We start from the raw sequence: 27,445 nt of genomic DNA on the forward strand, positions 1-27,445 counted from the left end.
AAATGCACCAAATCTATATTACAAAACACTACCATATCACCACATTTTGCTTCCCTGCACTGAGCTTTCCAAAACAGAGGAGTTGAATACAACCAAAACACTCCTACCATACAAGTTAATTCTTACTGCTTAGTTCCATACAACTACAAAACAAGTTAATTCTTAGTTCCACACAACCTACATCACTTAACACAACTACCTAAAATAGCATACCCACAAGCTATTTTCTATTTCATTACCATCACCATAAAGAAGAAAACCCAAGAGCAAATCAAATAAAGCCGCAGCATCTTCTCCCTTCTCCGATGCAATTGAAGTTGCACTTCTAGTGAATCAATCCTTCTTCGCAATCTCAGCATCACTTGTCTACAACGTGGGCACATCGGAGGGTCCACCCAGTTAAAAAAATTGCATCCTCCATTTCGCTGGAAAAAAAAAAACACAATTTGCTAGCATAAAAAAATACCCATTCCAATACCCATTCGATTTGAATTATTACATTTACCCATTATCCAAATTTCCTTACCCTTGGTATTAAACAGGTCTCAAACTGTCTTCCCGGATTCAAATCCGTCCAACTCGTCCTCACAACGGCAAGCCTTCCGCAATCGCAATAGCTACCTGGTGCATGGGGGCTGTGAGTTGATGATGTCGAGTAGGATGACATAACGAAGGACAAAGAAGTGGAGAGATTTTGAGGTTTTGGTAGCCCTAACTACTGGGTTGAATAGAAGAAAGAGGATGGAAGCCTCAACTTCATTTGGCGGGTGGAAATTCTGCAAATGGCGGGATGAAATAGGTTAAAGGTTAGGGATACTATATATCTGGTAGGAAAAGACCATTATGGGCCTCACATGTTGGTCACGTGTGGGCATTTGACGGCAGTTAGCCAATATTAGACGGAATGGACTAATTAGGCGCAATTTGAAAAGAAAGTGGATTAAAATGATACAAAAAAAAGATCGTGAACTAAGTTGGGAAAAAAGTGAAAATAACTGGACCAACGGTGCAATTTACTCCTTTAAAAATTAATGTTAATTAAATGCATAAGAAGCTCTCCTATCAATTCATCATCCACTTCACTATCTCATGTAGTCATGTTGTACTTTTCCTTTTCATTGTTCTGCTGCCTCTAATTAATATAAGCATGAAAGGCTGTTTAAAATTCGGACAATGACAGAAAGTCATTAAACTAATTATTTGTCATTCAACAAGCATAACCTAATAAAACAACTATAAACATCAATAATTAATATTGACACTTGAAAAGCTAGCATAAAGATTAAAGACTTGGCATTTGGGTATAAATATCTCTAATCAAAGCCAAATGTTGATGTGGGGCCACAATTTTGGTTTTGAGTATGATTTGTTCAATTTCAGGTTGCAACTTGGATTATATTTCTTCTCTTTAGGACGCAATTTAATGTTTATGATGTTGACTTAGCCAATCAAATGCCTCTGCCTCGCCGTTAAACAATAAAGCGCCCTTTAATTGTCAATTGTCAGTTTGTCACCAACTTAACGCAATCTAGCGTCCTAATAAAATCCTATGTATTATTACACTCATAATTTGATAGATTTATTTATTTAAACATACGGTGAAAAATAGGCTATTTTACCAAGCATTGAGGATTATTTAAGGATTAAAAAGTAAATCTTATTTCGAAAAAAGTGAAGTATTGACCTACAAATCTACAATATAGAAAATTTCATGAGTCTTTCAACTTTTTGTAATTAAATTTTAATTGGATGTTTCAACTTCTACACCATGTTTTGATGTAGAATGGAGAGTTCATCCTCTCTTTTTTTTGGTACAAAGAGTTCATCTATTTTCATATGAGGATCGAAGAAGATGAGGGACAAACATATTATAGTGTATGTATGCATATATATATATATAGATTTAAAATGTTGATGGTCGACCCTGAGTTCTTGATGATATTGATAACGATTGAGCTGTGGAAGTGTGGAACGAAGGGACAAGGATATTATTGCTCAAATTAATATATAAAAAGACAACTACATGATAAATAAAATAAATTTTTGTGTTGAACCAGTATTATGGATTCAGATCAATAATGTTGGGGTTTGAACGTTTTTGCTGCTGTCTCCAAATAAAAGAGAGCCAGAGAGATTGTAAAATGCACGCGTGTACTCTTGTGTCCAATTCTATTAATTATTTCCCATAATACAGTATAATAAACATTTTAATTTTATGGATGTGCCTTAAGGTTTAGGGGCTTTGTAGGGATGGAGGGTTGGCCAAACAAAATAATTGAAATGTTTGACTAAAAAAAAGAGTAGCACCGCCACCACACCAGTGAGCACTGAGCAGTGTAGGTGGTGCTAGAGGGCTAGCTAGATTGTTAGAGTGAAGAAGTTTTGGGTGCTAAATGCTAATAAACAAGGAAAGCTCTTTATCCTTTTTGTTGGCTTTTAGTTCCACAATGCAAATATCAAGTGGATAAGAGCAAACTGCTTCATTGTAAAGAAAGAGGACTCCAAATAATAAGTCCTAACAAATACGAAATGTACTCCCACAACCACCACTAGATAACAATTCCTCCTCCCTATCCTTTTTCTTCTATGGGTCTCCTAAACCACTCAAAACAAATGAGACTCATAATGCAAAACATGAAAAATTAAAAACAATTTTCTTTTTGACTTGGAGGAGGAGAATTAGAACTTGAATTTGTTTTCAATAGAATAGAGAGAAATACTATTAAATTCATAATTTCTCTGTAAATAATAAATTTTTAATAATAGAAGGACTTGGAAATGAATTGACATATTTTTAGGAGATGAAACATGATGTAGAAAGGAGGGAGATAGTGGTAACTTTGCTGACATAAATTAGGAACAGAAAAGCGAGTGTAAAGAGATAGACAACTACCCACTGCTTAATGTAAACGTAACCATGACTCATGAGAGACCCAAATGGAAGATATGGGGAAATTACCCATCAATAGTTTAATTATATAGAGTGCCTAAAGTAGACAACAAAAGTGACTTTGTCCATTAAAAGATTACACCCTTTTGAATTTGAATCAGATTCATTAAGAATGGTACATCATTTGTATATTATTAGTGATTATTGATTGCTTGCTATCATGTGCTTGGAAAAGCCATAGAATTTAGCTTGAAAGGAGACTTGACACTTCAATCATATATGTGATCATCAAAACAATTAATTGTGCATTAGGGAAGAAGATTAATGTCTAATTTTTTAGGATTTTTGTTGGTAACCAGATGTCTAATTAATCTTTGTTTTGGGGGGTTTTGAACTTAATTAGTATATGTATATAAGGTGCATAACAAAAATAAAAGAAGAAATGAAAAAGGATGGTGATGCATTGTGAAGGTTGCAAGCTTAGAGCACTAAGATAAAAATTGTGGATAAGAAGCCACAAAGCATGCAAAACAGTTGAGTTGACCACTCGTTTAGTTTTGGTGAATCAAACACAAATCTTAGCATCCTCATCCAGTCATCCAAGCATGCGGGAAAAATGACAAAACCTCACACAAACATTATTAATTGCTACCTTTGACACCCAACCACGAGCTCTGACCAAAGCAAAACTATCTCATCCAAACAATCCAAGGGTTTCCATATTCTCCGGTTGTTTTGTTTTGGGTTTTTGTTGTTTCTTCTTAAAGTTTCCTCATGACACATTAATTGGCCCCAAACTGACGCTCAACTGGACTTGACGTCTTGACCACTGTGTCTGAAAACTAGTCACTGCTTTGTTTCTGATTATAAACACATCAACTACCTCTGTAATTTGAGCGAATCACAAATTCACAATTGACCAAATTTTACCCATTCATGGAACACATATTCTAACTTGGGATAGAACATATTTGTGGATATGTAGAAGAATTTGGTAGGGACTAGGGATCGATGATACACTCTAATATATTCATTGTCAGACTCTCAAGTAAAAGTAATAATGCAAATTGGCATCAAACTTGTAAAAGGAGTTGGAACCATTCTCTCATCTTTTTCAATTCCCTTCCTTCTTTCACAAGAAAATCAAACAAGAAAACACATACACCAATACAATACAACCACTATTTCACACACACACACATATATATATATATATATTCAATTGATTTCTTAATTAAATTATTCTCAAATGATCAATAGAGCACAAACGAGTCAACTCGATGAACCCACAAAATTAAACAATCAAATGCATATCCAAATGCACAAAAACTCGATTAAATCTTATTTACTTGTAGTCGTTGAGATTCGAGACAATACCAATGTGACTCTGTACATCGATCCCTCTGCGCTAAGTGGCAGCTAATTAACCTCGAAAAACAGTGAAAATACTAATTAATTTGTACTCAAATTACTTCCTAATTACTCAATTAACTGAGAGGAGACTCAGTTAATCACTGATCGTCATCATCATAAAAGACTTAATTAGATAAAAGAGCCACGCCGTTGATCTCTGTTCTTCGTTCTTTCCTAAACTCTTCCCTCTGAATCAACTTCTTCGTTGCAATGAAAGCCTCCACTTGCCGGTTGAACTCCTCATCGCTCATTTCATCCACAGCGCTCGATCGCCTCGCTGGCTCTCCGCCGCAACTGGCAGTTTTCCTGTGAATTTCCGTCTCCGATCTCTTCAAGGCACTCTTAGAGTTGTTCACTTTCTTCCTCGTAAAACTCCCCGATTGAGTCCTCCGGTAACGCTGCTTCTCCACCGGAGAGCCCACGTCATCTCTCTCCACATAACCCGTAATTGCACGAATCGGAGGGACCGAACCGTTCATTTCCGTAACCGTTTCGGTTTCATGAACCAGAGGAGATGCTACATTCTCAGAGCATACGATTCGTGCGCTGTTGTCGCCGAACGACTTCTCCACCGGCGTCGTCTCAGTTGCCGGAGAGTCAACTCCGGTGACGATCCTCCGGCGAGACTCGGTGTTAACGACGAACTCGTTGTAGAGATCGGGTCGGGTATGTCCGGTTTTGGAGTCGTTGTTGTTGTTGCCGGTAGGATTTTGGCCGCCGGCGCCGGACAAGACGTAGATGGCGAGAACGATCGCATTGAAGAGGACGAAAACGAAGAGATGGCTGTTGAGGAGTTGGCGGAGAACGACGCCGGAGAATTTGGCGGCGACGGGAAGCCACGTGGAGGAGCGCGAGAGGGCGAAGAGAGGCGCGAGCGCGACGCACGCCTTGAAAAGCCACTTGAGGTTTTGGTGGCGACGGTACCTTCTAATGGCATTGGCTTTCTCGGCCTTGACGTTGTCAAATGTTTGGTTTGAATCCATGTTTTCAAGAAGAGCACAAAGGAATTCGATCGGAATATGTTTTGTTTGAGATGGAGATCGAGGCGCTGAGAGAGAAGCGCAAATCAAGTGGCGTGAGCAGTGAGCAGTGAGGAGTGAGAGGAGAAATGGAAGATTTTCCGGGAAAATTAAATGAGAGCGAGAAAGAGAAAGGAAAGAGTGAGAGAATTCTATGGATTATGTGTGGCTTGGTGTTTGCTCCTCTTTTTCTATTGGAGTCTGTTGAAATGGTGGAAGGGAAACTTGGGCATTGTGAATCATTTCTTGCTCTTTTTATAGAGCTCTGAAAAAAAAAATATTCCATTTGAAAATAATCGTTTTTTTCTAAAAAAAAAATAAATAATCTATGTGGAAAATACTAAAATAGTATGGTATACAATAAGAAGAATCATGAAGAAGGATATTTGTCTATGAATTGGACCAGCTGTGACCCCGTCAAGCATATATGGGTCGGGCCCGGTAGGTTCCACTAATTGCAAATAGCTACACAGTATAGTTAGTATATTGTACATGGCTACGGTGCTACACCTTCTGAACCAAGTGTTTCACTAATATTAAGGATAAAATATGAGAAACAACACATTTACATTTAAGAGTGTTGAAACTGATATTGAGTTGAAGACAATAATAATTCTCGATCAACAAAAATAATAACTCAATTCTAATTTTCACAAAATAAAAAAAAAATCACAAAATTAACTTTTGAATAGATGATCAATGATGTTCCAATAATTAATGAATACTACATTATGTAGTCTAATAAACGGTATTATTGTTTTATATAATAAAGTAATAAATGGTATTAATTTCATCCAATGATGAGTTGCATGCATGGTCGGTCATCGATATGAGGATGGAACCCTTGAAAAGTTGTAAAGGAATCACCGAATCAGTCTTGTGCAGGTAGCGAGTTGGAATCAAGATTGAGCCACATCTTCTTCTTCTTGGTGTTAAATAGAATAAAATGAAACGAATTGAGAGTTGGGACGCTGCAACCAGTCAAGTTTGAGGCCATAAAATATTGAATTGAGGGGAACTTGCACAAACAATATGTTATATGGTTCAAGCAAAACTTAACATTACCGACTGCAATAATATTCAGATTAAAAAAAAAAAAAAACATGATGAATTTGCACAAACATTAATTATCTTATAATATAAATATTTATTAGTTGTATAGCAATCGTTAATTAATTAATTCATTATCTCAGTCCAAAAAAAAAAGGCATTAATTCATTATCTACAAACAAAAGACTGTTTCAACAAAAAAAGAAAAAAAGACTGACAGAGACTGAAAGTTGGGAGTTGGGGACAGGGGATTGGTCGTGGGAGACGATGAAACCCATGAAACAAATTTTTATTTTTGTTTTTGGCAAGAAACCCATGAAACATTGAATTTGATGGATGCATATTGCATAAGAAAAAGTACACCCAGGCACGCATCGCGTAAAGGATTGCCCTCAGCCGTACACCAAAGCAGTTGGGTCCACACTCCAGATTACTAGTTCTAGTAATTGTGGGAACCTCACGTGATTTGTCAAGTGACTCATCCCCTCAGCTGATTCTAACCAACTGCACCAAAACCAACTTCACATAGCTTCCTCTGCAGGAATGGATCCAACTCTCAGACATAATAATTTGCTTAGTTGGATAAATATGCGGACAATTTATACTCATATTGGGTGTCGTAGAGCATGTGTAGCTATGAGGCCTAACACACGTAAGTAAATCTGTTTTGATATCATGAACGAATTTAGATATTCATCTTAAAATTAATTAACAATAAGAGTATGTCAAATCCTTATAAATCATTACGCAATATTATCCTTTTTCAATGTAAGACAACAGTCTACATTCTCACAAGTAGTACATCAATCAACTACCTTTTTCATTTTGCACCACTATTTTAGTGACGAATTTGGGGTCATGTGGAGGCAAGGCAATATGTTATTTATAAAATAAAACAATACTAACAGACACCATATGTGATGTAAACGCATTTTTTACCTTTGAATTTGATGGATCCAATTTTTCTATTCTTAAAACATAGCTTTGAGTCACTATAGCTTTGAGTCACTATATCTAGATGCATACAATGCAGTGTCCGCACACTGTAATCGATCTCCATGAAATGACATTCTTTTTAGAGGGTCTAATCCAAAAAAGAAAAATAAGCATGACTTGATTAATTAGAATCAGAATGAACTTAATTATTACAAGCATTCGGCTTTCATGCCCAAGTAATTAAAGATTAGGTAAAGCCGTGATTGTTAAGAGTATTACTTGGAAGAACTTTACAATTGTAAAAAGGGCTAATAATGAATCTTGTGGGACCAATCCAATCAATTATGTCGAGTGATCACTGATCCTATTCCCTCGAAAACAACATTTTCAGAGGATCATGTTTCTCTGAAATAATTCTGCTTACCACCAATTCCTATTTTTGTTAACTTTCTTTTTGCTGCCACATTTCATTGTGACTTTTACTGCAAAACCCCACACGAAAAAATAAAATAAATAAATGAATTACCTTTTAAGTCCCTGCTGCTGTTGCTTTAGTATGCTATCGGGGTTTTCGAGTTGAGATCGGTCTCTTTGAATGTTCTTTTGTTTTGGGAATTTCGGGCTTGCTAAAATTCTTCTCCAAATTTGGGGGAAAATTTATTAATTTGTATTGCAGTTTCAGTTTTTATTTTTTTTGGTGTTGAATTTGTTTTCTTGTAGGTTTTTCATCTATTTGTGCTTGTGGATTTCGTCTGTTGCGCTGTGGCCTTTGATCTGGGCCTTTCTCTTTGTATGTTGGAATGCCTAAGCCTGTTCGGACCATTGGGCCTTCTGTTTGTTCCTCTTTGTCCTTTCGGATTCCTTTAATGAAGGAAAATTAAAAAAAAACAAAATTGTGCTATATGTCTAGAATAATATTCGTACTGTTAAACTAATTTCTGTGGAAATAATTGATTTGTTTTTTTCTGATAAAGGAAAATAATGGAGTTTTGTTTAGGTGGACAAATGTGGAGGAGAAGAAACGCTTGGTGCTCCAAAACCGACCACGTCGATTAAGATTTTATCAACTTGACCAAAAAGAAACAAAGTATATATATAGATAATTTTGAAAAGCAAAACAAGTCATTGTCTCGTTGGTGGAATCTTTATAACAAAAGCATCAAAGCAGTAATCCTAATGGAGGGGTCTGAAAAAATAAACAACTTAAGGCCTCTTTGGTATTCTATTAAATTTTTTTTTTTCAAAAACAAAAAACCAAGTTTTAGTCAAGAAAACGTGTTTGGTAGACTATTTTCAAAAACAAATTTTTTTAAAATGATAAAATATCGTTTTTTTTTTAACACTTTTTTCTTTCTTGGCTGTCATCATTATTTAAATTTAATAATTGTTTTCAAATTTCACACCAAACAAGTTTTCAAATTTTAAAAATTAATTTTGAAAACTCATATTAAAAAAAAAAAATTGAGTAAGATACCAAACGAGCCCTTAATTTTGTCCAGGAATTGGATTTGCACAGGCTGGTAATGTAAACCATGTAATGACTATACAGTAACATTGAAGAAATCTAGACATTTATTTCAAAATCAATTGATAATAAGAGGAGTAATCCAAATTTTTATAAACTACTATACAATGCCTTACATATTCAATGTGACACATGAATAGTTTGCTCTAATATCATGAAGAAATCTAGATATATATATATATATATATATTCTAAAGTTAATTGACAATGGGAGGAGTACGTAGCCCAAACCCTTATAAGATACTATGCAAGACCTCACATATTCGATATGAGATTTTTCTTTTAACAAACACTACTGTTTCGACCAACTGATTTTTTATAGAAGACTATTGTGTGAGATATTTTTCACTTTTTCTTTTGGGCTTTTAGAAGAATTAAAGTACATGTACTTACTTCTTTTTTTGGCCTTTAATTCCCTCTTTCATATGTGCTATTTATAGTAAAAAACAAGTGTTATTTGGCTCAAATTGATCATTGTGGGTGAGGGAAGCAAGCAGAGATGCCTTATATGCTGGTGATGTACTATGCACAGTACTGTGTTTGGGCCCAAACTTAACGCTCACAAATCACAATTAAGCGTGCCCAGGCTTAATTGGGCCTCACATTAAAATGGGAACCCATACATTGGGCCGGATCGGATTCATCTCTGTACATGGGTGAGGTAAGGTAACAAGGAGTGATAAAGAAAATAGTTTTTTTTTTAAGGTATTCAATTTTAATTTTTAGAATGATTTTTCAATGAAAAAGAAAAACAATGATATTCATTATTCACAAATTTAGTTGATTGTATAAGGGTAGATTATGTATTATATGTCTTAATGGATGTGAATGTTGCGACTGTTTTAATCAGTGTAATTGCGTATATAGATTGACCGATTCCAATAACCTATTACCTATGATGTCTTACAAAACTTTCCTAATTAAGTAACTTATTTATTGTATTAAGTTACTTCTTTAAGTCTTCAGTTATATGTCTGCTCTTTAAAATTAATTGTTAATTAAATACTATAAGCTAGAATCTCTCCTATCAATTCATCATTTCATCGTCAGCTACGTACTTTATGAATTATATATCTGATCGTGTTGTTTTCCTGTTCATTCATAATTGTTCACCTCTAATTAATATATAATTAATATAAGAATAGAAAGTTTATACTGTTTATTTAAGATTCAGGTAGCTAGTGATAGCGAAAATTGTTAAGAATTAATTTATCCTCAACAAATAAGCATACGCTAATATATTAAACAAGTGCATGTGCCTATGATATTGATACTTGTTGATAAAGCATAAAGATATATCTTAAAAGTAAAAACCAGATACGTGCCTTAGTTTTTGCATGTGATGCGCATGAAATTGTTGAAATTAGAGGTTGCAAAGTTGAAACTTCGTTGATTATCCCCTACACTCTCTCTAGAACGCATTACAAATTAAACCTGTGGTGCACGTAACACGAATACATGATATTGACTTGCCCAACCAACTACCTTAGCTCTTCCTTTGTTTGAACTGCTTTTTAGTGGTTAGTTGTCACCAACACGACGTATTATATATCTAGTGGCCTTCTATAAATCCTACATAATTTATTTCCATTTGGATTATGGGGTTTCTTAAATTTGTCCACACTCCACGTACAAGTATCTATCTTCACATATATGCCCACCTAAATAATCCATTGGGAATTATTTGGGATATATTGAAGTTGGCCTTTTTCTCCATAGCATCAATATCAATATGGCGACATTATATTGACCTTAATTATATGCATGCATCTCAATATCATTGGATGAAAGTTTAACCATTTATTAGGTACCACATAACATTATTAATAGAAGTCAGAACACCACTTGATCATCATCGATGCAGAAGTTTAATGAATCATCAAACATTAATATCACACCATTAGCATGTTAGCAAGGGACAACGTACATTAATTAGCATGTACAGGAAGCAAGCCAATATTGGGGTAGGGCTTCCAGCTGGGAAGGTACTAGGGTCCATACCTGCTTGCTTGGCTAGAGTAGGTGGAAAAGTTTCAAGCTTAGCTTTGCATGTACGAACCAATAGGCAAAAGCCACGTCTTGAGTTTCTTGAGTCCAACCCAAACCACCAATATCTCCTTTACTTGACTCCCACCAACAAACCCTTACTCTCGATCTAGTTAATTTCCATCAAAAGTACTGAAAAGAAAGCAGAAAAGTGGCCAGATCGGCCCACTTCTTCAACTTGATAGACAGCAAATTAAGAAACCCTAACTGAAATAATGATGATCGGAAAATTAAGAACTTATCCAGTTGGTCGAGCCCATACTACCATGGAAATTATTAATTAACCATTTATATAGTATTCGCTTAGCGTGTACACCTAGCTAGCAGGAGAAACATTTTTTAATTAATTACAATTTGTAGATCGACGTTTCTCATTATTTAGTGCATGCCAATAAACAAATTTGTTTAAAGAACTTTGTGTTTTCGTTTCTGTTTACAGACAATCATCAACATATATATTCACCACCCTAGCTAGCTATGAACCTATGATCCGGCCCTGTCCTTTTGGCTAATTGATTAATCCAAATTGACCCATATTTATCTATCTTTGGATTTCAAGTTTGGCTGGCCCGTAATAGAATTTAATTTGTATCATTTGATAATATAAAAGAAGAATTAATAGGTCGGCCGGATGATGAGTCTGATGATATTCACTTTCATTAATTGTCACTTGTCAGAATCTGAAGTACTAAAAGAAATGCATGCAAATATATTAATTAGGAATCAATGCATATTCACAGCATGGATATATCATTTATTGAAAGGAGTCAGAATTCGGAACCCTTTATATATTAATCTTCGATTCTTCATATATTCAGATTCGCCTTTTTCGATGACTCCCTTCCAATAGCTAGCTTTCTTCTTCCTTAAGAAAATATCAATTCAATAAGAACAAAACATAAACACACCCCCAAAAACAAGAAGTAGTTATAAAACCTATTTCTGATTTCCCCACAAGTCCCAAAAGAACCCAAAGAAAAACAAATTACAAAAACCTTCTTAATACCTTACTATTTATTATATATTATATGTATTCACTACTATTCCATGACGATCTGCCGAAACGGACTGTTGTTAACAATGAATTCATCTGCTACGCACTGGAATTCCTCGCTGCTTAAATCTTCCAACCTTCTCCCCCGTATGATGACTATGTCTGTGCTCGTATGCTGGATCACTGGTGGTGTGGTATGAGCGGTGACCCCACGGCGAGACTCCGTGTTGCTAAGCAACTCGGAGTAGACACTGTGGGGTCGGGTTGTAGCACGGTGGTCGTGGTTCCCAGAAAGGTACTGGATTCCGAAAATGAGCAAAAAAATGAGCAAGAACACGCGGAAGCGGCTAATAATGTATGTGGAGATGGTAGGGAGAGAGGGAAGCTCGTATGAGAAAGCCAACAGAAGGAATATGAACATTTGCATGAGAAGGTACCAGTACCGTATTACCATAGCTTTCTCATCCTTCACACTATCAAGTCGGTGCGACTCCATATTTTCCAAACACAAAGGAATTAAGTGATCAGAGGAGATAAAAGCAGATATCGAATTCGAAGCTTTTCTGGGAGAGTTGATGATGAATTGATGAGAGTGAGAAATTAAGAGAAATAAACTAGTGTGAGAAAATAGCTAGGGTCTGTCTGTCTGTCTCTTCTGTTGCATTAATGCTAGTGAAACTCGTGTCTTTTTATAAGTTAGTCCAAAATATGATTTAAGTTCCCTTTAAATTTAGTCAATAAATTGACTTTTTTTCTCTTCTTCTTTGAGAAAAACAAGAGAGAGATTATTTATAATGGGTTGATCGATGCTTTTTTTTTTTTTTTGTAAAGGAGCATTCATGCATAGATTTTATTTATATGGGCGGGGCGTCGTGCATAAGTATATTAGATAGCCATGTTAACCTATACAATTCGAAACTCAACATTACCCACTCTGCATTGTAGTTTGATTCGGAATTAACCATTAATATCTAAGTCTCAATCAACAATCATTCTTGCAAAAATTAGACAAAACAAAAAATGTTTAATTATTTGATTAAAGAGTCATCATTTCAATCACACTTAAATGACTTAATAATTTTCAATCTGTCTAATTTTTTTCAAAGATAATCTTTATATAGAGACTTAAAAAATAAATATCTTCGATCGAATTATAATACTGAGTGTGTCTCACAAATCATGTCTCATTATGACTAAAATGAGTAGGGGTGAGTTCGGATCGGTAACCGAACCGAAACCCCTAAACCGAAGACCGAACCGAACCCCTCCAGTAAGCCTCCACGGCAACCGAGACTGAGACCGAAAAGTCGGTAAACCGATGTTCGGTCAACCGAAGAATCCGGTCGGCTCGACTCGGTTATGAGCCTAGACCGAACACATGTTGGGCCATGTTTTAGGCCACATTTTGGGCCATTTTTGGGCCTTGACTCCATTCACTAATTTAGTATAATATATTAATATTATGGTTTAGGGTATTTTTAATTAGTTTATATATATTAAAAAACATATAAATTAAAATTATAGGGGTTTATAAATTTATATATGTTTTATATAAATTATAGAAATGTATTATATAAAATTATAAATTATTTGTTAGAAATGTATAAGAAATGTATTAGAAATGTATAAAAATGAATTATGTAAATGATTTGTTAAATATATTCGGTTCGGTTCGGTTTACCGACGGTTTAAGGATATAGGAACCGGGACTGAGTCCGAACCTCCTGGTTCGGTAGTCAAACCGAACTTCCGGTACGGTTTTATTTCGGTACGGTTTTTTTCGGTATCGGTTGGGCCGGTTTCGGGCTCGACCTCGGTTTTTCGGTCAACCCGACTCAGCCCTAAAAATGAGGCATACATCATAATGTCACATGCCACAAACCACAATTAGATATTTTAATATTTTTCAATTTGTGTAATTATATATAATTCGAAACCTTAGATGCCACGAATTTTTCAGTTTGGTTTTTCAGCTTTTAGCAAGAAAAACATTGATTTATGCTAGAAAAAAAACGAAAAAAACAGAATAAAAACGAATCATGAACTCTCAATCAAGTTAACCTTTGTATGGCCATTTGGTCTAATGGTAGCATCTAATCTCTCTCATTGTAACAGCATATTTTAAATTTAAATATTATGAACAATAATTGATTAATAAAAATAAAAAAAACCACTAGTATGCTTTTTACGCACTCGTGCACACCCACCCACCAAGTTTTATAGTTGGGCTGGTAATGTATGAAAACAAATATATGAGGCCCATGGGCCATCTCCTGATCCGTCACTACCCACCTGGTATATATGTGGTATGATTAGCACAAAGGCCCCATTTTCAAGTACTATCATGTACTTGGTAGGAGGTCCAGACACTTCGAAATACACAGCCAAAACAGTGATGAACAAGATTTGAATTCAACTACATGCAGCCAAATTTGCAGCGTATGCATGCATGTTCATGCTTTTCAGGTGGCCTTGTATGACTTCCTGAGCTGCTCTAATGTATATCTTTAGTTATATTTCAGTTCACATTAATGTAATCTAAAGGAAATGGATCCACCCTTGAATTAATGATGAGCAAAATTGGGTTATGGATGGCATTCATTCACCCTATAAATAACATCATATCATATCTTTCACTTTCAGATCGAAATAAGTAGAAATGGCTAAGCTACTCAGTCATCCACTGTTTTATCCCATCCTCTTTCTCTTCCCTTTTCTCCTCCTTGCATCAACTGGTCTGCCCTATTCGTATTCCCAGTTCTTAATTTCTCCATAATTCATCTTTGTTCTTCCTTTCTTTCATACGCTTTCATGTGTAATTGTGGTGATATGATTCATGCTCAAATTAAGTTCTTACTATGACAAAATTTGTTACATGTGAGATCCAGAGGTGGCAATGGTGGAAGCAAGAATCTGCGAAAGGCGTATAAAACATGGTCAGGGTTTTGTGGGAACTCCGGCAACTGCCACCGTCAATGCAGGAACTGGGAAGGTGCTCTTCATGGAGCTTGCCACGCTCAATTCCCAGGATTTGCATGCTTCTGCTACTTTAGTTGTTGATCAAATTATCAACCACAGCAGCAGCCAGCAATAGATCAAACCTCAAGCTTTGATATCCAGTTATATGTGTAAGCAAAAGCTACAGAGTTAGCCTAGTACCCACCAAATAAGTAAGCAACCATGACACTGGTTAGCTGCAACAACATCATTGATGTTACTTTTGTTGCACATAGTTAAAAATAAGCATAATAATAATAGAGAAGCAGAACTACTACTTCTGTTTGCATGATTCCTTGCTTTTGTAGATAACCCTCAATGGAAATGAGTTTCTTATAAAACTGTATAGGGAAGAAGGAAATGCTTTGAGAGCCACAGTATAACTTCAGCAGCCAAATCGAAGAAATTGGTCTCCCAGTTCTAATTAAGAGGGAGGATAATATCACCATCTTATTAATGAATTCCTTATCCCTCGAACAACATGAACAATATGCCTCCAAGATTTCTCTTCCCATTCAAACAAACAAAACCATGAGCAGGCCATTAAAGAAAGAAGGACCAAAGAATCCTGCAATAAGGAGAATATACATATTCATAAAGGGTCCTAAATCAAATGTCTTCTAGCATAGCTGCTTGACTAAATGATGTTCCTCAGCAGCATCTCCAAGTCTTATATGTACACTACGTCTATACTACATACTCTGATATCAAGAACACTTTGCCTAATTTACTTAAAAGCTAAGCCATACACAGAGGATTGGGGAACTGGCATTGTACACAGATGTCAAGTTAATTTACCTTCAGCTTGTGTAATATATGACTTAACCGAATCAAACACACTAACCCACATTCAGTTTCCCTCAAAATAAGAATTAAAGAAATAAATCGCGTTAAGAAAAATGGGAGTATGCCACTATGCCCAGCTAGCTAGCAATGGACTGAGACCCCAACACAATAAGTGAATGAATGATGAATTTCCAATGCTAAGTGTTGGGTCACAGGTCCACAGTCCAAGTAAAAACAAGGCAGATATTGACATAAGAAACACAGAAACAGGCATTGAATTCTATTCCATTTCAATTTGTTGCTTTACCTAGAAGCTTAAACCCAACAAGCACATAGCTTTTTGTTTTATTTCTTCTTGCCTCCTTTGCCAGCAGCCGATTTGCGCCTGGAGGGGAGCACAATCTCTCCTTTGAGGACAGGGATCTCCATGAGCTGAGTGAGCTCGCCGAACTTCTTCCTGAACTTCTCGACCTGGTCGTCGTCGACGAGGTTCCCCGACCGGTTTCCGAGGTAGAAGGGGTGGTTGCCCGACCACACGTCCACCACGTACTCCTTCTGGGTCCCACCCGTCGTCATCACCAGCTCTCCTTTGCAGTACACCTTCGCGTCCTCGTGGAACTCCGGGTGTATCTCCTTCTTCCTGCACGTCACCACACCCCGCCAATTCCCCAACCCACCACCACAAACCTGAAAACCATAAAATAAATAAATAAATAATAAACCGGTGCTGAATGAATTCAATTGGGTTTTTGGGTAATTTTACCTTCTTGGGAGGGAGGACTGGTGGGCCGGATGTTCCTTGGAGGAATATGTTGGTTAGATTGAGAGCCATTTCTGTGTTTGAGAAAGACAGAGTAGATGAATGGGCGATGAAGATGAGGTTTATGTGGTTCCCAGGACCCAAGTTACTTAATTACCCCTACTTCCTGATGGATAATGATATCGGACTTGGGCTTGGTCTTTGGATTGGGCCAATTTATAAATTCTAGACTTCATGATTACGGGCCACTTTCTGGTTTTTTCGTGAGCCAAGTGGAGAAAATTGGGTCCGATGTTTACAAATGTGGGCCTTAAATCCAATAAGAGAAAATGGGGTGCTCTGTTTCCTCTTCATATTGTAATCGAACACAAGTGACTTTTTAGTGGGTCAGTCGTAACACTGTTACGTGTATAATACGACCTCCAATAATATATTAACATGCAATCTTATTTTAATTTTGAGTTTACAATTTTTTAAAACAAATCTGACATATGGTATAATGTAAACTGAGTGATCGAAATATACGCGTGATACGACTGCCTCATCCAAAACTTTTTCCACTAACAGTTTCATGTGATATTTGTTGCGTAAGCTTCTTCTTGACTCCATTATTCTAATTTTTCTCAGTGGTTTTCTTAGTTGTGAGTTTCAAAAAATTACTATTCTATGTGACGATAATATTATATAACATGCTAAGTTAAAAGAAAAATGTATAATGTTATTCTTAACAATAAAATGATACGATAAAACAATTTTGGATGGATGATTGGAGTTTTACTAACTTCAAAAGGGTGAGTCGCTGTCCCTGTCCCTGACAAGAAACTACCTAAGCTGCCACGTGTACGGCTCAAAACAAACATTACATGACTACTTGAGTCAGCTCGACAAAAGCAAATAGGGGGAGTATTGTGTGTTGGCCCTTTCTGTTTGTTATCACTTGACAACTTATCAAATTATCATATTCGTATAGCTTGCAGAAGATAGTTATCAATTGATCTAATAATGATCATGTGGTCACAATTAATTCACAAAACTACAGAAGCAAAATCTCCAAATTAAGAATGCTTGAGGTTGAGTACTATACTCGAGGAGGAAACTTGTATTATACTTCTGGAAAGGCTACATTTTCCTATATATATATATATATATTCAGGGGTGGATCTACAATGAGGTCAATGGGTCACTTGACCCCATGAACCCATAAATGCTAAGTTTAAGGAAAAATCTTGACCCCATGAATGAAGCTTGGGCGTTGGTGGCAGCCATGGTTGGTAGGGGCAAGATTGCAGATTTGCAGGAAGAACCAGAACAGAGGAAGCAGGGAGCAGGGGCGACGGCCATGGTCAGATTTGCAGGGAGCAGGGGCGACGGCCATGGCTAGTAGGGTCAAGATTGCAGATGCATTCAGACCAGACCTCCTGCGCACAATGACAAAAATGAAGAAACTCGATCACCCAGACCAGACCATCGCCCCAACTTTCCTGAACTGCTGAAGGCGACACGCCGACGCCCCTGCACAGCTGTGCGCTTGTTGCCGTCGCCCCTGCTCCGTTGCTCGCTCAGTCACTCGCATCCGCCCCTGCTGCCTCAACTCGTTGCCTCTTAATCTTGCCCCCACAAGAGTTGAGTTCTGGATCCGCCACTGTATATATTAATCCATCTACAACTTGCTGTAAAATAATGCGTAAGAAGAAGAAAGTTATTAAGAGAGATGTAATATAGGAGCTTCACCGTCAATTTGGGTACATGGGTTATTCTAGAAGATCTTGACCGTTGAAATATTTTATTGGCATTTCATATTTATTTTTAATTAAAATCTAAGGAAAGACACAATTTGGTCTTTATTAATAAGAAAAATTAAGTACTCCTCTCTCCTTAGAAAATCAATCTCAGAAGTCAAATGGAGCTAAGATTTTTATAAGCATTTGATTTTCGAAGTTAACAAAAAAAATAATTGCAGATATTTCCAATGTTGTGTCTCATAAAGTCATAATGAACTTTCGTTTAAAAGCCCATGTGTTTTGTGTTTTATTAATCAAAAAAAGGAGTCGAAATTCCCAATCAGGAAAGGCATAGTCCACTTTAGTTCAGTATATGTGATCGCATCCGATCAGAGCCTGACCACCGTTAGATTGGGTGAGGTGGAGCTAGCGAACGGACAAAGATAGAGATACTGAAATGGAGTGGCTAATATATGACAACCACATGGGGTGGTGCCAGTTGGTTCCCTTTCAAACAAAATATCAGCCATCTTTTTCTCTGCAATGCATAGTCAGCAAAATATGTGTCTCTGGTCGCTTTCACCACTTAACACGACACATACATGGACGGTCATTGCTACGAGTCTGGAGTTATTATGTTTAGTTTTCTTGGACTCTTTTTCTTTTCAAATGTCAAATGTGGGTCAAAAACTGTTTAATAAAATGACAGACAATTTATGAGTAAGAACTATGAATCTTCTTTATCACAACTGCATATATATAAATTTCTAAATCCGCCACTCTCTCTTACCGTCGTTACCGATATAGACCCATTTGCAGAGGTGAGTAGATGCCACATGAGTTTCACAATAACTGACAAACATATGGTAGGACAATGAGAACGTGACACCATTGTTATAGCATAAGTATATAACAATGGTGAACCATCAATCAAACATGGGATAACACCTGTCCCTGTTACTATAACAGGGACAGATAAGTTATTTTCAAAACGAAGAACAGAATAGAAAATGACAATGACCAAACATATTGTTCAGAACTTCAATAATTTCACAATGGTGCATTGGTGCTACACTTCTACTACATAACTTGATACTTATTATCCACAAAATAGGCCAATTGATAAAGGGCTTTTATTTTTGGACAAATAATAAAGACTGCCTTTTGCAGTTTTGCTTGATCCAAAAATTAAGAAAAAAAAAAGGCCCACCTTGATCCGAATAATAAGTTATGATTCTATGTATGATGATGTAGGGCTGCATAATATTAATAATAATAAGAGAAAATGGGCTTTAAAATGGAAAGGCTTTTTTTCACTCAAGGAAGGACTCTTTCACAGTGGCATTACGCATTAGTCATTACTGAGAATTGCTTTTTTATTTTTTATTTTTTTTTCTTTGATCTGATTATTGAGAATTGCTTAGTTGACAACAAGTACATTATTAAAAGTCATATATAGATTGAGATTTTCCTCGTGACCGCTCACGCACTCATACAGTGATACACACATTCACCTTCTACATCATCACCGTCACTCGTCCGGCATTCACTCTCTTCCACCTGCCATTTTTGGTTCACCACAAGCACTTGTCGATCACGCCCCATTTCAGCTCTCCCGAAACTCTTGGTGGTCGTACCAACGTTAGACCAGGGTTTGATCAAAGTTTTCTTCTTTTTTGACATCTGGGGTGCTTCTGATTCTTGCCATTATTAGAATTTTCTGATCCGGGAATTGCTGATTTTGCCTTTGTGATCTGGGTTTTTTTTATTTAGTGACTTGTGATTGGGTGACTTTTGTAAAAAGTGCTTTCTTCGCTTTTCTGTTACATAAAGCTTGTAGGAGAAAACCATTTTCCTAAGATTCCTCAATTTTGCATTTTTGAGGATTAGAATCTCTGGAAAGTAGTCTGCTTTTTTTTGACCATGGATTCCTGTTGTGCGACCTTGAGGGCCAATGCCCATCCAGGGGTTAAAGGGTTTTGGGGTCAGAGTATCAGGGGGAGTCTAAAGAGCAGAGATTTGAGTGCTCTGTTCTTGAAAAGTTCAAAATCTGAAAGCAGAATTAGAAAGCCCAAGTCTAGTGTGTCATGCATTCTTACATCAGATATCAACAAAGAGAGTGTGGTAAGCCGATCCATTGTGCAATTTTTAATAATTGAGAACCCAAAAGCCTTGGGATTTTGATGTGGGTATTGAGTATCACTCTTGCATTTGCACTTTGATTTCAGACATTTCAGGCACCACTAATTGAGACTTCAAAAGCTGACCCCAAAAAGGTCGCTTCTATCATTTTGGGTGGAGGTGCTGGAACTCGCCTTTTTCCTCTCACGAGCAAAAGAGCCAAGCCAGCGGTAAGATATCACTATCGTTTGCTGTTTCATCTAAGTGTTATTCATATTGCAAAATGGTTTCTTGAAGAAACATGGAAATTTATGCATTTGATTGAGTAGAAATTATAGTTAGAAAAGATTCAGACTATCCAATATTAAGGCACTAATATATGGAAGTAAGGAGCTATATAAATTTGGAGTTGAGTTTTACAGTGATGTATCTGATTTGCAGGTTCCCATTGGAGGGTGTTACAGGCTGATTGATATCCCAATGAGTAATTGCATTAACAGTGGCATAAAAAAGATATTCATATTGACGCAATTCAACTCTTTTTCCCTCAACCGCCACCTTGCTCGTACGTATAATTTTGGAGATGGTTTGAATTTTGGAGATGGATTTGTGGAGGTAATGTGATTTCTTCTAGATAAGAAATATGTTAGACCTTTGTAGATATGATAATTTTGTTCTTGCAGAATTCAAAACTCGTCCTTCGGTCATATTTGTTTGCTTGTTGCAATTAATAGTGAAAATGTTTAATGAATCAAGGACTAATATTTGGATCCATCAGGTTTTGGCTGCCACTCAGACACCAGGAGAAGCTGGGAAGAGATGGTTCCAAGGAACAGCTGATGCTGTGAGGCAATTTATATGGGTGTTTGAGGTGAGTGCTTATGACTTTACAACTATTTCTCAAGAATTAGATGGAAATAGACTAAAGGGGCTTTTGGATGATCATGCAGGATGCCAAGAACAAAAATGTTGAGCATATACTGATATTATCCGGTGATCATCTTTACCGGATGGACTATCTGGATTTTGTGCAGGTGTTTATTTGATTCCTACTGATGGATAATTATATTTTATAACCTCTTACAACTCATAAAATCCTTCTTATTGATGGCCGTTATTCTTGCAGAAGCATATTGACACAAATGCTGATATTACAGTTTCATGCATACCCATGGATGAGAGGTACATTTTCGTATTTTTATGCCACAATGCAGGGTTTCAAGGGTTCCTTGCATATGACATATGTTCAAATGTTCAATATGAAAAGTGCAGACTGCCTGATATTAATCCCTATCTTATTTCTACATTGGCATCAGATTCTTGATTTAATTATAGATACACCACAAATGGTATAAATTAACAAAATGACATCTGGATTATACAGAACCAAGAATTCCTGTTTTCTCAGTTTGCATCCTTCAATTTAACTTCTTGCGCATTTTTTTACTTGTATAACATTATATAAAACCCTACTTCCTTTGTTCCATGTTGGAAAAAAACTGACAGATGTTTGTCTTTGTCATGGATCCTAACTGTCTTGCAGCCGTGCATCAGATTATGGACTCATGAAAATTGACAACACAGGACGTATCATCCAATTTGCTGAGAAACCAAAAGGCCCTGACCTAGAAGCAATGGTAGATAAAATTGATTATTTTGGTCATATTTTGTATTTTCCTTCCTCTCTCTGATTTACTATTATCACATGACTTTATAGCTATTATTATCATCCCAGCTGATGCACCTTTTCCCTAATATCGTTTTTTGCTTATGACTCATTTACACATTGCAGCAAGTTGACACCTCTCTTCTAGGGCTTTCTGACATGGATGCTATGAGAAATCCTTATATTGCATCAATGGGTGTTTATGTGTTTAGAACTGATGTCCTACTAAAGCTATTAAGATGGAGCTACCCTTCTTGCAATGATTTTGGCTCTGAGATTATTCCATCAGCTGTGAGGGATCACAATGTCCAGGTGAGATAGCACTTCATACAAAAGTTTCTTTCATCTTTATCTTTTTATTTTAATTTGTCTTCCAATATTAATACGTAAATAATTCCTCAGAGTTTGGCTATAGTTTGTTATTTTTGTTTTGGTCACTAATCTGGTCATTGAATCACTGTGTTGCTGGGTTTTCTGACATGGTCAGGCATATTTATTCAATGACTACTGGGAGGATATTGGAACTGTAAAGTCCTTTTTTGATGCGAATTTGGCCCTCACAGAACAGGTTGGTAAATACCCTTTTTTTACCCTACTAATATTTCAAAACTGTAAACGGACTTTTCAGTCCCTGGCCACTTGGATTTATATGTTCAAACTTAAGGAAGCCCAAGATAAGAATCAAGTTGGGATAAATCTATGGAGATAATTTGTAGAAAAAAAAAAATCTAAGAATCCACCTGAGTAGGAATGGTTAATTCGGAGTTCGAATTCTCTCTCAATCCAGGAAATATTAAGTCATATAATTTAGATAGAAGTTGGTTATGGTTAACTAGTACATGAAGTGTATTTAGGAGTAAGCTAAAACTCCATAGGAGTCTTTTTCGAAAATGGTTTAGCAAACTGATTACATTGTTTCTTTCATGCAGCCTCCAAAGTTTGAATTCAATGATCCAAAGACACCTTTCTACACCTCTCCTAGATTCTTGCCACCTACTAAAGTGGAAAAATGCCGGGTAAGGATGGTAAGCTTAAATTACTTTGTGACATAGGTTGTGCTTTTGTATCTCATGGTCAATTGATTTTTGCAGATTTTGGATGCAATAGTTTCTCATGGATGCTTCTTGCGGGAGTGTAGCGTTCAACACTCTATAGTGGGTGTGCGCTCACGTTTAGAGTACGGTGCAGAGCTGAAGGTAGTGGTTCTCTTTGGTAGCAGGCTTCCAGATAACAATAGTGAATCTTTACTGATTGAATTCTGAGAAGTCAATTGGCCACTTATTTGGAGTTTCAGAATACCACCACCCCTAGCTGTCTGTCTGCATGCACTTGCACAAATTTTAACCAACTTTTAGTGTTGGCAAATACTTGTTAGAAGTGAGCACTGATTATATTTGGTTATGAAAAATCGTTTTCCAGGATACTATGATGATGGGTGCAGACTATTACCAAACTGAATCTGAGATTGCATCTCTGCTAGCTGAAGGAAAGGTTCCAATTGGTGTTGGAGCAAATACAAAAATCTGGTGAAACTTGACTCAACTTAACCTCGCTCTCTCTATTGCATGCCTGCAAGCACTCAACAGACACATATGAAACATTAGGAATAAGAAGAGAATTTACCAATCTTCACTGTTTAACACAATCAGTTATAGATGCCTATAAAGTTTTGAACAGAATTCTTGCTCTGTATGCTGATTTTTCGTATCGACTTTCTTGAAGGAATTGCATAATCGACAAGAATGCCAAAATAGGAAGAGATTGTATCATCACAAATGCTGATGTAAGTACTCCTTTTCTCTTTTTAATATTAAAAACTTCCAATGCTCTTGAAACATAAAAGGAATCTGAAAGATCTTATCCAAACTGCTTTGACTTCTTAGGGAGTTAAAGAAGCAGATAGGCCAGATGAAGGGTTTTACATCAGGTCTGGAATTACAGTCGTACTGAAGAATGCAACTATTAAAGATGGAACTGTTATTTAAATCTATGAATTTTACGACGGGGTACTTGTTAGGATTGAGCCACTGCGGTGCGACTTTAATGAAGTTCGTTTGTGGCTTTAATTTGATGTAGCTGGAACGCTTATTTTATGTAAATTAAATTAACCAAGTTCCTCTGATGTATGTAACTAAACCTGCTAGTTACTTAATAAAATCAATAAAGTGCGGTCTTTTATTTATAACTAATTAAGTATAGATAGAATGCTTATTTATGCGAATTAACCAAGTTCCTCCGACAAACCGTTAAAAAAAAAAAAAAAAAAAAACCTAAGTTCCTCTGATGTATGTAGTTAAACCTGCTAATTAAGTATGTGGGACTGTCAACTTTGCAAAACAGATTAATAAATCACACTACTCGTATACATTTATAATCCTAATCTCCCTTGGATGAACGATACTCATCTCTAAGAGAAAATTCACATGCATATACGATACATTGTCAATTCTGGAACATGCAATAGTTTGCAAGTGTAACTATTCATTTCACATTACTTTATATTCTCTTTTCTCAGTTTCCTGTTGTATCATTGGCCTTATTCCCAGACCACCATTGAGCCCTTCTAATTTCCCTTGCTCGCTTCCACTTCTGAATGTTTCTCAGCCTGGCATACATCTTCCGAATCTTAATGAGCTTTTGAGACTCCTCAGCAATCAAACTAACTGTTGAGGAGCTCTCACTCAACACAACCCCGTACCCGTCATTGAAAGAGTCCATTCCTTCGGCCAGAAGTTGCCAGAATAAGCCACCAACAGCTGCGCCTCCACCCCTAGCTGACGAGTAGATACCCGAGTAAACTGTATTGAAAATCCGGTCACGTTGGTTGGTGGTATAGCCCGACTCTTTCAAAGACCTTCCAAACTCAGCAAAGAGAATTGGCTTCTTTAGGATGTTCTGTGCATCTTGGATATGATTATTGACCCAACTATTCAAGAAAGAGACTTGGTCTTCATAACTTGACCCAGATAACCTGCACATCAATGAAAATCACCCAAATTCATAAACTCATTATCTTATAACTGTAAGGTTTGTTTTAAAGGAAACTTATTTTACGAGTCTTTAGTTCTTTACCATTGGTCAGGATATGAGTGAACAGTGGCAAAGTCAATGCCAGGGATCTGATTATTTGCGATAAAATCTGTTCCTACTTGAAAGTAGTTTGGATTAGTTTGCTGCTTTGATGCTCCATAGAACCCTTCAAGACCAACTTCTAGCAAGTGATTTCCATCAATAGATTTCAAGTAATAAGTCATCTCGGTAATCCAAGCCTGTCAGACAAGCACAAAGGTTAAACCATTCTTTCCCTTGATTTTTTTTTTTTTTTAATTTCTGCTATTGTGCTGGAAGAAACAATTCAGTTTATATTAATTTATGTGTAAGATTAGGCTACAATATTTAAACAGGGACACTACTTGGGTGATGGGTCAACCTGGGGGTACCAAGGACACCCTTCTAGGAATACCCGCTAGGAGTGTCCCAAATATTTTCCTTTAAACACAACATCACTTTCAAACAAATGAGGTCTCCAAGATTTCCAGAACAGAATTTAGTACTAACCCATAAATTTAAATATTAAAATTTAAAATTAAACAAAGGATAAATAGAAAGAAAGAAATGGTTTCCCAAACCTGAATGGTTTTTCCTGATGGGTCGGAAGTGCATCTGGGCTCATTCATAAGCTCCCAAGCCATTATGGTTGGTTCATCCTTGTAAGCAACTCCAGTCAAACTGTTGGTTCTGGTAAGCACAGTCTATTACACAACATCAGAAACGTGTATTAGTAAATATTAGAGCAAACGTAACTCAAAATCAATTTCCATATTTGTATCTGTTACTGAAAATTAGTCTTTGATCACTAAGAACCAACTACGCAATTGGGGAACCTTTCATCTACTCTTTGCCAAAATGGTAATTAATTAATATAAATTATTTCTCACTAGTCACTATCAAAGTATATAATTCTAGAACAGGAAACCAATCCAATTAAAATGGAAGCATTCATCTACCACTATTAAACTACTAATATTATTGACTTTCCCAAAAGCAACACTAACGAAAAAGAAAATGAAAGATTATGGATTTATGAGAGAGATTGATTCTGATTTCTAGGTGATTCACCTTGATATGGTTTTTGTAGTAACCCTTGACAACAGAGTTGGTATAGAAATCATCCTCAGATGTTATAGACTGGCCTTGGTTTCTTGCCCAGTCCACGTACTGTTTTCTGCCCCCGAAGTTCTCATAGTTATTCACCAAACTAATCACTAGCTTTATCCCATGCTTTCTTGCCTCGGATATCACAAAATCCAACCCCTTTGAATTACCAAGACACAAAATTTTCAAAACAAATCAATAAAAGATTTAATATTGTAACAAACCCACAAAGAAAAAATGAATTTAAGGCTAACCTGGAAGGTTTGCTCATTGTAGGAGCCGGGAGAGGACTGTAGAGCCCTATAACCGCCATCGCTGAAAGCCCAAGTTCTTGCTATTGTGAGCCCATTTTTAGTAGCTTCTTGAAAGGCAGATGAAACTTTGTCTCTCTGGGATGGGTCAGAGGCCACATACATCATCCAGTAGGCATTGAACCCATTTGCATAGTAGGGGATTCCATTCAAAACAAGTTGCACTCCTCTGGTTTTCACAAACCCATCTTCTGCTTCCACTTGGTTGAAAAGACCCTGATTTTGGATGAGCACCAGAACAAAAACAACCAGACCCCAATGCTTCATTTTTCTCTCTCTCTTCCTCTTCCTCTGTTGCTCTCTTATAAACACAGTATTTATGGAAGAAAATATAAGTTATATAACTGAACTTAATGCATAATAACTTTCTGGGTGGTTAGCAGTAGTGTGTACTGTATATAGCTGTATTTGCTAAAAGAGTATGTAGTTGCCTAGTTGGGTTTTCTTATGCTGTTGTAATTAAGTTTTTTCACTGATTACCTATTCTTGGATTGAACTTAAATGCACCAAACAAAACTGAAAACCCAATCATGCCCTTGCTTTGTTTCCTAATTTAGTAAAACAATAAGGGGTAGTGTAGTCCCTAACCCATTGTTGATATGCTGATGACTATTTACTTGGTAGAAATCAGCTCCAATGCAATGCATGTTGTTCTGACATCAGCAGGTAAGTCCAATACAATTTTATACATGGTGTTATTCAATTGGGCAGAATATGAGGTAGATAAAAGATGATACCAGACCTTAGGGACTCACCCACTTGCCCTTGCCACAAAGAAACATAGCCATACATATGACACTGTGGCTACTACCTACTGGCTACTGAACCCCTTTTTCTGCTAAACAGGTTTATTAACATATAGTTTTAGTGTTTTACAATTAAGATTTTCAGCCAAAAAAAAAATCACAAACAAGTATATTTATTCTTTCTGTTACATTTTGGCGTTAATGTGTATATGTGACGAGAAAATGGGAAATTAATGATGCAAAAGACCAAAGGTGCCCCTGCCCCTCTCAGTGCCGAAAGTAAAAGCGAAAATCACTTAGCGCACATCA

General features: G+C 36.5%; 5 protein-coding genes across 5 annotated transcripts; 2 read left to right on the forward strand and 3 right to left on the reverse strand.

Moving 5' to 3' along the window:
* Positions 1 to 4,212: 4,212 nt before the first annotated feature.
* Positions 4,213 to 5,530, reverse strand: LOC147278202 (uncharacterized). Its single transcript, XM_086251918.1, has one exon. The coding sequence runs from the start codon at positions 5,284 to 5,286 to the stop codon at positions 4,429 to 4,431; it is 858 nt and encodes a 285-aa protein (XP_086108044.1). The 5' UTR covers positions 5,287 to 5,530; the 3' UTR covers positions 4,213 to 4,428.
* A 9,002-nt stretch (positions 5,531 to 14,532) lies between these two features.
* PDF1.4 (defensin-like protein) lies at positions 14,533 to 15,749 on the forward strand. The gene is given in 3 exon segments (XM_086251275.1): positions 14,533 to 14,608; positions 14,762 to 14,797; positions 14,800 to 15,749. Coding segments are annotated over 3 exon segments (246 nt in total). The 3' UTR covers positions 14,934 to 15,749.
* A 136-nt stretch (positions 15,750 to 15,885) lies between these two features.
* Positions 15,886 to 16,543, reverse strand: EMB2184 (Ribosomal protein L31). Its single transcript, XM_086251274.1, has 2 exons — positions 16,420 to 16,543; positions 15,886 to 16,343 (listed from the first exon to the last, which is right to left on the reverse strand). Exons 1-2 carry the CDS (start codon positions 16,486 to 16,488, stop codon positions 16,002 to 16,004), a joined length of 411 nt encoding a protein of 136 aa, XP_086107400.1. The 5' UTR covers positions 16,489 to 16,543; the 3' UTR covers positions 15,886 to 16,001.
* Positions 16,544 to 19,568: 3,025 nt separating this feature from the next.
* On the forward strand, positions 19,569 to 24,109 carry LOC147278205 (glucose-1-phosphate adenylyltransferase large subunit, chloroplastic/amyloplastic-like). Its single transcript, XM_086251272.1, has 14 exons — positions 19,569 to 20,261; positions 20,366 to 20,488; positions 20,700 to 20,873; positions 21,037 to 21,129; positions 21,209 to 21,292; positions 21,385 to 21,440; positions 21,802 to 21,895; positions 22,051 to 22,236; positions 22,412 to 22,492; positions 22,854 to 22,940; positions 23,016 to 23,120; positions 23,344 to 23,450; positions 23,647 to 23,707; positions 23,808 to 24,109. The coding sequence occupies exons 1-14, from the start codon at positions 20,061 to 20,063 to the stop codon at positions 23,907 to 23,909; spliced, it is 1,554 nt and encodes a 517-aa protein (XP_086107398.1). The 5' UTR covers positions 19,569 to 20,060; the 3' UTR covers positions 23,910 to 24,109.
* LOC147278206 (mannan endo-1,4-beta-mannosidase 7-like) lies at positions 24,082 to 26,790 on the reverse strand. Its single transcript, XM_086251273.1, has 5 exons — positions 26,334 to 26,790; positions 26,044 to 26,238; positions 25,554 to 25,676; positions 24,997 to 25,193; positions 24,082 to 24,895 (listed from the first exon to the last, which is right to left on the reverse strand). The coding sequence occupies exons 1-5, from the start codon at positions 26,655 to 26,657 to the stop codon at positions 24,436 to 24,438; spliced, it is 1,299 nt and encodes a 432-aa protein (XP_086107399.1). The 5' UTR covers positions 26,658 to 26,790; the 3' UTR covers positions 24,082 to 24,435.
* Between the last annotated feature and the right edge of the window lie 655 nt (positions 26,791 to 27,445).

The sequence above is a fragment of the Dryas octopetala genome, chromosome 7 (genome assembly GCF_963921425.1).
Source record: "Dryas octopetala chromosome 7, drDryOcto1.1, whole genome shotgun sequence".
Lineage (NCBI taxonomy): Eukaryota > Viridiplantae > Streptophyta > Magnoliopsida > Rosales > Rosaceae > Dryas > Dryas octopetala.

Excerpts from the sequence above, each read along its gene's own strand:
- LOC147278206 (XM_086251273.1), bottom strand. The coding sequence starts at position 26,657 with ATGAAGCATTGGGGTCTGGTTGTTTTTGTTCTGGTGCTCATCCAAAAT. Across the intron at positions 26,239-26,333 it reads ACAATGAGCAAACCTTCCAG|GGGTTGGATTTTGTGATATC; the intron begins GTTAGCCTTAAA and ends GGTAATTCAAAG. Across the intron at positions 24,896-24,996 it reads CACTCATATCCTGACCAATG|GTTATCTGGGTCAAGTTATG; the intron begins GTAAAGAACTAA and ends ATTGATGTGCAG.
- EMB2184 (XM_086251274.1), bottom strand. The coding sequence starts at position 16,488 with ATGGCTCTCAATCTAACCAACATATTCCTCCAAGGAACATCCGGCCCA. Across the intron at positions 16,344-16,419 it reads CAGTCCTCCCTCCCAAGAAG|GTTTGTGGTGGTGGGTTGGG; the intron begins GTAAAATTACCC and ends TATGGTTTTCAG.
- LOC147278205 (XM_086251272.1), top strand. The coding sequence starts at position 20,061 with ATGGATTCCTGTTGTGCGACCTTGAGGGCCAATGCCCATCCAGGGGTT. Across the intron at positions 20,262-20,365 it reads ATATCAACAAAGAGAGTGTG|ACATTTCAGGCACCACTAAT; the intron begins GTAAGCCGATCC and ends CTTTGATTTCAG. Across the intron at positions 22,237-22,411 it reads TGAGGGATCACAATGTCCAG|GCATATTTATTCAATGACTA; the intron begins GTGAGATAGCAC and ends TGACATGGTCAG.
- LOC147278202 (XM_086251918.1), bottom strand. The coding sequence starts at position 5,286 with ATGGATTCAAACCAAACATTTGACAACGTCAAGGCCGAGAAAGCCAAT.